The sequence below is a fragment of the Ursus americanus genome, chromosome 25, assembly GCF_024610735.1.
Source record: "Ursus americanus isolate L20-20 chromosome 25, mUrsAme1.1.p, whole genome shotgun sequence".
Lineage (NCBI taxonomy): Eukaryota > Metazoa > Chordata > Mammalia > Carnivora > Ursidae > Ursus > Ursus americanus.
Window position 1 is genome coordinate 9,012,261 of NC_142151.1, and position 11,443 is coordinate 9,023,703.

The 11,443-nt window shown below is 50.9% G+C and overlaps 1 protein-coding gene across 2 annotated transcripts; it reads right to left on the bottom strand.

Moving 5' to 3' along the window:
- Positions 1 to 1,151: 1,151 nt before the first annotated feature.
- On the bottom strand, positions 1,152 to 9,858 carry C1R (complement C1r). Of its 2 annotated transcripts, XM_087855578.1 has the most exons (12): positions 9,701 to 9,858; positions 9,055 to 9,180; positions 8,734 to 8,962; positions 7,258 to 7,450; positions 6,579 to 6,725; positions 6,283 to 6,479; positions 5,891 to 6,038; positions 5,659 to 5,780; positions 4,509 to 4,587; positions 4,016 to 4,171; positions 2,684 to 2,758; positions 1,152 to 2,235 (listed from the first exon to the last, which is right to left on the bottom strand). In XM_087855578.1, the coding sequence occupies exons 2-12, from the start codon at positions 9,078 to 9,080 to the stop codon at positions 1,466 to 1,468; spliced, it is 2,142 nt and encodes a 713-aa protein (XP_087711704.1). In that variant the 5' UTR covers positions 9,081 to 9,180; positions 9,701 to 9,858; the 3' UTR covers positions 1,152 to 1,465. The 2 variants fall into 2 exon arrangements, with proteins under 2 accessions (XP_087711704.1, XP_045637261.2); XM_045781305.2 differs by lacking the exon at positions 9,055 to 9,180 and having other exon boundaries at positions 9,701 to 9,857.
- Between the last annotated feature and the right edge of the window lie 1,585 nt (positions 9,859 to 11,443).

An 11,443-nucleotide genomic window follows, 5' to 3' on the forward strand; every position in this document is an offset into this window, starting at 1 on the left:
TAAAATTCAGGCCTGTGTATGTCAGTTCATGTAAAGTTGTTCAAACAAGTCCAGAAGAGTCAGTTGTGCAATAACATCATGACCATTTCCTATTATAAATACCTACAATGCTTATCCCAAGTTTCAGGTCCTTCTCTGACCTTTAAATGTGTCTTAAGTAATACAAGTTATGTGAAAATATTGTTAATCTTTCAACTTGGAAACAAAAATTTCACACCACTCCTTCTCTTACGAAATATTTAGAGGGGCCCCTGAGTGGCTCAGTCAGTGGAACGTGTGACTCTTGATCTCAGAGTTGTGAGTTCGAGCCCCACACTGGGTGTAGAGATTATGTAAATAAAATCTTTAAAAAAAAAGAGAGGAATATTTAGACATCAGAAAGTAAGCTTTTAAAAAAAACCTGTTGTATTTGCAACTACCTGCATGGGAAAATCAGGATTTTCTTCACATTGTACAATCAAAACAAAATTAGAAATAAATTGTTATTGGGGTGCCTGGGTGGCTCAGTCGTTAAGCGTCTGCCTTCAGCTCAGGTCATGATCCCAGAGTCCTGGGACTGAGTCCCTCATCGGGCTCCCTGTTCAGCGGGGAGTCTGCTTCTCCCTCTGCCCCTCCCCCGGCTCTTGTGCTCTGTCTCTCAAATAACTAAACAAAATCTTAAAAAAAAAAGGAAAATATTGAATCTATAATCCTAATTGTAAATGTGTGCATAAACTTTTTTGTTCTCATTGCCTTCCTGAGTTGTTTTTTTTTTTTTTTTAAGTAGACTCCACACCCAATGTGGAGCCCAGCACAGGGCTTGAACTCACAACCCTGAGGTCAAGACCTGAGCGGAGATCAAGATTCAGATGTTTGGGGCGCCTGGGTGGATCAGTTGTTAAGTGTCTGCCTTCGGCTCAAGGCGTGATCCCAGCATTCTGGGATCGAGCCCCACATCAGGCTCCTCCACTGGGATCCTGCTTCTTCCTCTCCCACTCCCCCTGCTTGTGTTCCCTCTCTTTCTGTCAAATAAATAAATAAAATCTTAAAAAAAAAAATAAAGAATCAGATTCTTAACTGACTGTGCCACCCAGGTGCCCCTACCTTCCTAAGTATTTTAAGTATGATCTCACTAAATATTTTTATATTGATTAAATACTGCTTTTAACTCATTTTTCACACTGGAATTTCTCATAAAATTTTATTTGGAAAGAGTTTCAATTATCCAAAGGTACAAAAATGGAAGAGAACAATGATAAGTAGAGATTGTGGAATATATCTTCTGTAATCCTTGGAGGAAAGAAAGGTGACTTTTGGGTTGTTTTAGGTGATGAGCAGGGATGGGGTTATAGAAAAGAGCATTTATTTCACACGGTATCTTTCTGCATCAGTGATTTTAATATGGATTCTAAGTGGTTATCAATAACTGGTGAGATAATTTTTTTTATGCGCTGCTCTCTGGATTCTGACCTAGTAAATTCTGGGCTCATCCCTCCCCCTCCATCTCCTTCTTGATCCAGTCCACATAGTTGAGTAATTTGGTGTAGAAGCCATAGCCCCTGCTGCACCCGATGCCCCAGGAGACAATGCCCGTGGCCACCCAGCGATCATTGTTCTCATCCTTCACTGCAAAGACCCCTCCACTATCCCCCTGACAGGCATCCTGCTTTAGAGACGGGTCCCCAGCGCAGAACATGTTTTGAGAAAACACATCGTTCCTCTTATTTTTCCGGAGCCAGCTCTCACACGCCTCTCGCTTAGCTACGGGCAGACGGATAAACTTGAGGTCATAAGAAAGCCTCTCCTCCATGATCCCAAAGCCACTGACATAGCCCATGAGGCCCCTGTCATAGAAGGTCTCGTTGTCAGGGAGGCAGATGGGGAGGAGGTTGGGGCCCAGGGTGACACTATTTTCCAGCTCCAAGAGGGCGATGTCCCCCTCAAAATTGTGGGACTCATCCTGGCGGTAGTCTGGGTGGATGCTGACCCTGCGGACAGGGTGGTTTGCTAGTTTTGTGATCTCTTCCACGCTTACATGGCCCAGGAACACATCCACAGTGGCGTTGCTTTGTGCGTCGTGATCCTTGGGGTAGAGGGTGTGGGCAGCTGTGAGGATCCAGCGGTCGCCCAGCAGGGCTCCACCCCCTCGCCCATAGATGTTGGTGAAGGCCTGCCAGGGGAAGTTGCCCAGCTTGGCTTTTTGCCCTCCAATGATGCGCTGCTTCTGTTCCACAGGGTGGACGGGTTTTCCACACACTGGAGAGGAGAGACAGGGAAGGCAAGACAAGTCAGGCCTGGCCCGCCTTCTTCCCTTCTGTGGTCAGTCAGTTCCCCCTAGGGCCCCTCTTTCGGCTCCGGGCTCTTTCCTCTTTCTCCTCCCATTCCCACACACCCTCTGTCTTTGGCCTTTTGTCAGCCTCTTCTCCTTGTTCTTGTTTATTTCTTCCTGGGGGTTTTCTTGCTCTTTTTATTCCCAGACTTCCCATCTGCTCAGTGAAAAAGGAATGTCAGGACGGAGTCTGATTCTCTGGATTCCTTTCTCCCTTTCTCCTGGAATATCTCCTCCCCTCTTTCCCTTACTCCTTTTGTCTATTTTTGACCTCAAGCTGGAGTGTCTCTCCATTCACTTTGTCTCCACTCTTTTCCTGAGGCCCTGCAGGGCTGCAAAAGGCACTGGGGATGGCCCCAGAGGGCTTCCACTCACCTGGCAAACAGCGAGGAATCTTCGATCCTTCCCATTCATTCTTCCAAATGCCCTCAGCGGTGCAGGTATAGGCCCCTGCGGGAAGAGGGGGCTATGATCAGGATGGGAGGTTGTGGACAGGGAAACCAGGTCTCAGAGGCCAATGGGCACTGAGTGTGCAGGACAGGGAGGCAGGAGATTCGGAACGACATGGACAAGGACAAAGGAAAAGGTTCAAATACATACGGATGGAATATCAAAAGTGTTGAGAGGCTCTCTACATATATTTTTGTTTTAATGTCCAGTGAAAAAATCAGAGCACTTAACTCTGATGTGATCCCTATTTATGGAAAGTAGACATAAAAACTGGAAGGAACGTAGGAAAATCTTATCAGTGATTGCATCTTGGTAGTGGGATAGTAGACGGTAGCGGTAGCTCCATGTTCTGATTGCTGACAGTGCACCATGCATGTTGCTAAGCACTTTATCTACGTTATCTCATTTAGGCACTGCAGTGACACTTTCAGGGATGCATTATTATCTTCATTTTTTGGAGGAGGAAACTGAACTTAGATAATTTGCATAAGGTCACAGAACTTCTAAGTTCCAGAACCAAGATGCAAACTGCAGATTGTCTAACTTCAGAGCCAAGCTCTTAAATAATACCATATAATCTATATATAAGATTTTTTTTTCCTTTGGATGTTTCAAACCTACAAAGCATGTGATTTAGTTCATTTTAAAGAAAAGTTTTGAAGATGAGTTTGAGAGTCATTTTGTAAGCCTAAACGCAAAAAAATCACAACATAGTAGTCTGGGGGCTATGTGGGGAGAATGCTGGGGGAAGTCCAGTGATCTAGCTGTAGTGTGGTTGTGGTGGTGATGGTGGTGATAGTAGGGGTGGTGGTGATGGTGGGGGGTTGGGCAGTGGTGATGATGGTGATGATGGTGGTGATGATGGTGGTGGGGTGGTGGTGTTGCTGGTGGTGGTAGAGGTGGGGGTTGGTCATGATGGTGGTGATGCTGGTGGTGATGCTGGTGATCATGGTGAGGTGGTGTTGGTGGAGGTGGAGGTGGGGATGATGATGGTGCTTGCGAGGGTGGCAGTAGTAATGGTCATGGTGGTGGTGGGAGGGAGCCGACTGTTTATGAGACTTAGGACTTTCTTTGTATCAGCTCAGTTGCCTCCTTCAACCCTATTAGATGCTCCTTGGCACTGTACTTTAGGCCCCTGAAGCCAGTGTCCAGGGCAGATACCTCAATATACATCCCCTAGGGATTATGTTGGGAAAATCTCAGAAGACGTCCTGAGAAGATGGAAGGGAGAAGGCTGCCATGTGCATGGGTCCCTACCTCGTGCGGTCTCGCTGATGCCGCCTCTGGTGTGCATCTTGTAATATGGCTCCTGGCAGTAGTACTGGATACGGGACTGGTAGGTGTTCACCCCCTTTGTGGTGATGTAATTGAAGGCCCCGTTAGCCAGGCTTTGGGGTGGCCCACAGTCCTTGACTTGGAGAGAACACAGGGCAGTATGAGAGCTGAGAGGGATGGTACTGGAAAGTCTGTGGGAAGAACCTGAGTTTTCTGCCCGCAGAACAGGCTGAGAACCTTAGGGAAATATGGTCAGTCGGGGGCGCTTGTGAAGGATAGGAACTAGATGGAGTGAAATTTAGTTCTAGGTAGAGCCCACCAGCGCTGCTGACTGGTTCCTGAGGTGGGCCATAGGCTTCAAGGGACAAGTGAGGGGGGAGGGTGTTTTGGGGGGCTCTTCCTTTCAGAGCCTAGGTCTCCATGGCTGGGGGGTGGGAGCTCCCCAGGGGCAGGCACTTGCTGAGTTGTGACTTACTCTTGCACCTGGGCATGGCACGATGCCAGGTGCCATCATCCTGACAGACAGCTGTGAAGGAGAGCAGCACTTGGTTTCCCTGTTTGAGAAGAGGCAGACAGAGGTAGAGGTGCTGTTAGCACAAGGAGGCACTGTGGTTCCCTTCCTGCCTTTCCCACACTGGAGTAGCGGGGAATGTCAGACATTCTCAGGCTCTCAGACCTCTGCACCCCCATGGATGTGGCTCCTTTGTTTTCCTCGAACCAGAGTTGCAGATGGGAGCACTGAGTCACGCAGGGGAAAGTCAGAGCAGGGGCTGATTGTCAGACCCGATAATTCTCTCTCCAGACTCTTGTCTGCTTCCACTACAGTCCAGTTGATGCCCACTATTTTATTTTATTTTATTTTATTATTTTATTTTATATTATTTTATTTTGTTTTATTTCATTTTATGTAGGCTCCAGGCCCAACGTGGGGCTTGATCTCACGACCCTGAGATCTAGAGTCGAATGCTCTATGGACTGAACCAGCCAGGTGCCCCTGAACCCCACAACTTTAAATTAAAAAAAAAAAACAAAACACGAGCTTGGTAGACCCAAGGGTCACTCCAATTGTATGTTTTTTAAAATAGTATTTTAGTTTACCAGCTTTCGTGAAATTAACCAATAAAACCATGGTCTTTCCTGAGCCTGCAAAGCTGAGGACAGGGTGGGGGGCCCAGGGTGAGAACACCATTGTGCATAAAAAAGCCCTGGGCATGTACTAGGAGATTTGGTTCCAGTCCTCCTGTACAAAATCATTGTGATGTTGAGTGAGTCACTCCTTGCACTCCACCCTGCCTTTTCAGTCCCTAAATCCTACCGTTATCACGCTAGGCCAGTAGGTCATAAACTTCTCTGTACATTAGAATCACCTGGGTAGCTGTAAGTACTCCTAGCTGCCCTCGGAGGACCAATGGAATCAGTCTCTGCAGGGGCTCAGACATCAGTGTTTTAAAATTCGAAGGGTTTTCAATGTGAGGTCAAGTTTGAGAGCAGGTAGACCAGGTGATCTTCCAGCCCAAACATGTGTGAAGCCAGCTGGGGCTCAGCCTAAATCTGGTAGGAACCTACCCACCTGAACTGCTCCTGGAGGGCTGGGTCCGCTCTCTCTGTCGGCCCTAGGCTCTTACCTCCACAAGCTGGTAGCCTTGTTGGCAGGTGACAATGAAGTAGTCACGGAACTGGTATTGAGGCTGTAGGTCCTGGATGATGGTGAACTTGTCTAGGGTCTGGGGCTGGGGGCACTTGATGACTGTCGGGGAGACCAGAGGACATATTTATTTCAGAACCACTGTCCTTCTTTTGTCCCGTCTGATTCTGCCCTGTTGCTGGCCAGTGAGAGAGGCCCCTAGGCAACCTTACTTTCGGTGGTATAATGCAGCTTCCAGCCTCGGCTGTCCCCCGACTCATCTGTGAAGAACAGCAGATCCACCGCATTGCTGTTGCTGTCAAAGTCAGCGGGTCTCTGCTTCCCACAGAACTCGCCGATGTTCCTCCCACTGGCATAGATCTGGTGGGGAAGAGGGGAGGGCCGTCTCTCCAGTTCAGACATTTTCCCACTGGGCCAGGATGGTGGTGGTGGTGGGAACTCTGCTTTGTGTGTATGTTTTCAGCTGGAGGAGGAAAGGGATCCCCGGGACCCACTTGCCTAGCCCGTGTGCGACGTTGGTCATTCCTGTCCCAGTTGGCCAGAGGATCTAGCGGGAAGCAGGGATGGGAGGAAGGGAGAACCTCAGGGAGTAGGATGGCTGTACCTGTAGCTGGTCATAGGGGCAGTGTACTTGCTGGTGGTCATCGATCTCGAAAGGCTCCAGGAACTTGAGGTGGAGGGTGAGGCCGCGCTCCACTCGGATGCTGTAGTTGCAGCGCAGGTCAGGGGGGTAGGGCCGGGGGTACTCCAGGCTGGTGATGTAGCCGGATGGCTCTGTGTACAGCTCACTGGCGCACTCGGCTGTGAGAGCAGAGAGGGTGGGGGTCACCACGGACTCTCTGGATGGCCCCGCAGTCCTTGCTTGGCCCCTGCCTCCCTCCCACAGTGCCCCAACCTTACCCTGGCAGGAATGCCCATCCTTCTGAAGCTCATAGCCTGGACGGCAGGAACAGAAGTAGCCACCAACATAGTTGTGACACAGGTGCTGGCACTGGGGCTGGAGATTCTCTTCAACTGAGTTGCGCTGGGAAGCACATTCATCGAGGTCTGGAAGACATTCCAGAAGGAAGGGTTAAATTCCTGCCTGTGGGGGACTTCTGCCATGGCTCTGCTCTCAGAAAGGTCATGCACCAGAGACACGCACTAAAGACAAAATCGTCTCCTGGCTACCTGGAACTCCAGGCCTTTCTCTTTCTCTCTCTCTTTTTTTGGGGGGTGGGGGAAGGGACCGAGGGGGAAGGAGAGAGAGAATCTTAAGCAGGCTCCATGCCCAGTGTAGAGCCTGACCCAGGGCTCAATCTCATGACCCTGAGATCATGACCCAAGCCAAAACCAAGAGTTGAACATTTAACTGCCTGAGCCACCCAGGAGCCCCAGCTTCAGGCCACTCTAATGCTTTCTGGGAACTGGCCCATGGTGACAGAATCCAAGTTGGCAGGCCTCTCCTGGAAAAAGCTCTCTTGAGGGGAAAAATAAGGAAGGACAGGCTTCCTGCTTCAGTGGATTCAAGATTCCCCTTTTTTTGGTCCCCATGCATCATGCCTACAGCCAGAAAAAAAGACACCTAGGGGCCACTCACCCACAGCTTGGTAGTAGGCCAGGAAGCCCTTATAGAACATAATGGTGCCATTCTCCTCATTGGAGAAATCCGTGTGGAAGGTCAGCAGCATCTTGTTCCCTTGAGACATAAATTCCTTTTCTTCTGGGGGGTTGCCCAGTGGAGAACCCAGTTGCCCACAGAACCTCCCCAGCGTTTTTTTGTCAGCAGAGATCTGGTGGAGCAAGACAGGGGTGGGAAGAAGAGCAGCTGAGGAGACCCGTCCCACGTGGAAGGTCAGCAAAGTCCTCCTCCTGTCCCGAGGAGTGAGTGGTGACCCCCCGGCTGGACCAGCTTCCACCTGGTCTCTCCCCGCGGGGCTCTGGCTGTTGTAAACCTCCCCTTGGTGACTTGCTTTCTTTTTGTTCCCCCAGTGACTTTCATCCGTTCATCTGAGTCTTCAGTGGCTAACTCCTGGCATATTATCCTGTGTTGGTACATCACCCCTTCCCTGTTCTCTGTCCCCTGGCATGTTTCAGACCTTTCTTCATTTCCACCACCTGCCATGCTCATCTTCCACTGGAATCTGGTTGTCTCCACACAGCCCTTAGCACCCATTCATTCCTGGGGACCGGAGTGGTCTGCTGTGTTTTCTGTCCAGTTACTCCACCTCACCTTGTGCGAACCATTCACGTCCAGCCGTGCCTCCTGATACGCTCAGCTAAGTGGGAGCCTCTCCAGCCTCTGCATGGGCTAGCATCACCTAGCTTCCCACTTTCTTCACAGGTTCCTTAACCCCTCAAAAGTGGAAGACATCCTGCCCCCACCCCATCCCTCACCATCCCCGCCACCAAGACCCCTCCCCCCAACCCTGCAAACTTCTCCAGTCCTCTGGGGTAGAAGACGTATCGTTTTCATGTTATTCTCTCGTAACCTCCAGAGGGTCTCCTGGGAATGGTATTTACTGCATGTGTGTAGACTCTACTTGAATCCCGAATCTAGAATCTCCTTTTTATTGATATGGAAAGTTGAGACTGGGAAAGCACACTTGGCTGTTACAGAGGTGAGGAGACTGAGCCCATGGACCTTGCTGAGGCTTCTGTTGAGCTACCACCTCACACGGTTCTCTTCCCCATGTTCCTGTTTAGGAAGGCAGCCATGGTGATATTCTACACGGAAACAGGGAAACCGAGGCACAGCAGTTTTCCAAAGACCCCCAGCAAGTCAGCCGATGGGGAAGGTTTTTCTGACTCCTATAGACAGTACATTTCCTGGAAGTGAGGCCTGTGCGTTCCCTCCCCTGTGTTTCTCCCTTCAGTGCTCACTAAGGGCCTCTAAGTTCAGGGGACGCCCCATCCATGCTGTCACCAGACTCTCCGAACTCCACTTGGCCATCAGCTCTTGCAGGGCTGGGGCTATGTCCGTGGGTGGGGAATGCTATCCAGGCTGATAAGAGCACAAGTCCTCAGTTTCCAGAGACACCCAGCTCTCCCTCTGCCTCCCAACCTGATCCCCTACCTTGACATAGTCATACAAGCAGCCTTCAGAAGGCTCCAGGTCAAACTGCCAGAAGATGAGCTTCACCCTGAATCCTGTGGGCACTGTGATCACAGTGGTTTTCTCAAAGTTGCTGGGGTAAGGCTTGGGGTACAGAGGAGAAGTCACCTCCCCAAAGAGCTTCTGCGAAACGGGGATGGAGTCTCCCACTCGGCAGAACAGGATCAGCACCAGGAGATATAAGAGCCACCTGCCGACAAGAAAGTGGGTGTCTGGTGCTGGAGGGGTGCGGCACCCCTGCCATTTGGGCAGTGCCTGGGGTGGGGGCTGGGATGGTCATACCACTCGGTATTTTCCTCTCTGGCCATTTTAGACCTTGCAGAGATGTTCTAGGTGGGGGTGGTGAAGTGGCGAGGCTGGTCTCTGCAGCCGCGGCATTGGGTGTCCTCCCCTCGGGCAATGTCCAGTCTAGAGGTCATCATACGCCCTGTACCTCCCTCCCCATCCTCCTCCCCTGCCCTCTCCCACCACTCCCCTCCCCTTCCCGGAATAGGGCTGGCTTGGGACCAGTTAATGGAGGGCGAGGGTTTCCAGTCATGGCTCTCTGATGGGGCTTCCAAAGGCTCCTATCCAGAGGCAAAGGCCTCTGGGAGAAAGGTCCTATGGAATATGGAGTCATGTACTGAGCACACCCCTCGTGGGCACAGTGGGTCCCTTCATCTTGCTGCTCCCCTGCCATGAGCTGGGAGGAAGCAGGGAAGATGGCCATTGCCTCATGGGTGTAAGGTCTCCTCCTCAGGAGGAGGGATGGGGGGGTATGTGTTTGCCTGTGCATGCGTGTGCCTACGGGAATAGGTAAGGTATGTGGGAAGGAGGGGTGTTCCTGTCTCCCTGAATGAATTTGGGAGCAGGGTTGCGTCCCATGCCCAGGATTCTCTCCTCTGGCTTCTCCCTCCCTCCCTCCCAGGGCCCCATCAGCCTTACTCACATTTCTCAAGGCCAGTTTTTGGATCCAGGACTCTCCTGACAGCGTCTTCATCCACTCTGTGTTGAGGGAGAGAGCGGTCATGCAGGGGAGGCAAGGGGGAGGGAATGACTGTGGAGGGGAAGGAGGGGACCATTCCGGGAGGAATGTTGTAGGGAATGGACTATTTGCATAAACAAAACGAAAAAAAAAAATCTGTTTGCAGTTTAATGTAGTTTTGGTTTTGAAATCCCTGATGGTGGTGCCACCTGCTGGCCGGCCTGGGGAAGGGCCAAGGAGATGCGCCCGAGTTTTCAGAATGGAGAAAGCCTTTGGTCGGAAGCCCAGACTTCTCGTTTTCTAAATCTGATCTGAATTCTCCCTTTCTTCAGGAACTGCTGCTGTGTTTACAAGGTTCTGACGCCAAAGGCAACGGAAATCGCAGTTGAGGAGGGACTCTCTTTTCTACATTGCCCTGGTCCACGAATCTGGTTCTTCCTGCCCTTAGTCACCCAGGAATGGCCAGCGTTTTAAAGTCCAGGATGGTGTGACGGGAAGCACGAGGCAGAGAGGGCACGGCAGGAGCGGACGGAAGAGAATGGAAGAGCCCCAGCCTGCTTTCCCCATGAATGACACTTAAACATGGAACACAGATTGCTATGTCAGGGTGACCCTGCAGCTGCACTAGGGGCTCTTTTAAGACCCTTCCTCCTCACTTCAGTGAACTCAGACTTGCCAGTGAACTTGGCTGTTAGAGAGGCAAGGGAAGCTGAGTGAGGGTAGAGACATCCTCTTCGTCTGGGCATCTGCTCAGGTGTGTGAACCCCTGAGAGTCATGGCTGCCTACGGCTAGGCAGACAGTGTGGCTGTGGACCAACGGTGACTTGGTCTTTTCTGAGAGAAAGCCAGGCCTCCGGGAGGGGGGGCGCTCTTGTCTCTGCTGTGCATCAGGCCATAGTCTCCTAATTGAAAAGTTTGCTCTCTGTGGAAGCCTTTCTTGCTCAAGTCTCCATGGCTCAAATACCCAATGCCACTGGATTCCAGAGGGAGGCTCAGGCAGAGCTGGCCTCCGACTTGGAGGCCTTGATAGTCTATCCTGCTTGTTTCTCCAATTGGATTCATCCCTCCTTCCCCCCACCCACCTACCCACTCATTCACCCATGTATGGACTACCTATCTAATACGCCAGGCACTTTCCCAAGCAATGGATTGCAAGGACTCACGAAGATGGGGCAGTTCACCATTAGGCAGTGACCAAGTCATCACTGCATGTGGTTAGAGAGCAGGTACAGGAATGGGTGAGGTCAACCAGGGTGTGGAGGGCTCCTCCAGCAGGCCTAAATGTCAGAGCTGAGGAATGAACCTGATGGCAGGGCTGATCCATGACATACTCCCTGATATGACCCATCACCTTGTCAGGTCAGAAAAGACAAAAGATAGAGAAGGGTAAGGACTAGATGAGGAGACAAGAGAGAAGGGGATTCTTTTTTTTTTTTAAGATTTTATTTATTTATTTGTCAGAATGTGTGTGTGAGAGAGAGAGACAGCGAGCGCACAAGGAGGGGGAGTGGCAGGCAGAGGGAGAAGCAGGCTCCCTGCTGAGCAAGCAGCCCAATGTTGGACTCGATCCCAGGACCCTGGGATCATGACCTGAACTGAAGGCAGACGCTTAACTGACTGAGTCACCCAGGCGTCCCAAGAAGGGGAATACTGCGCATTAGCATTTTGACAGCACTGTGTGTGTGTGTGTGTGTGTGTGTGTGTGTC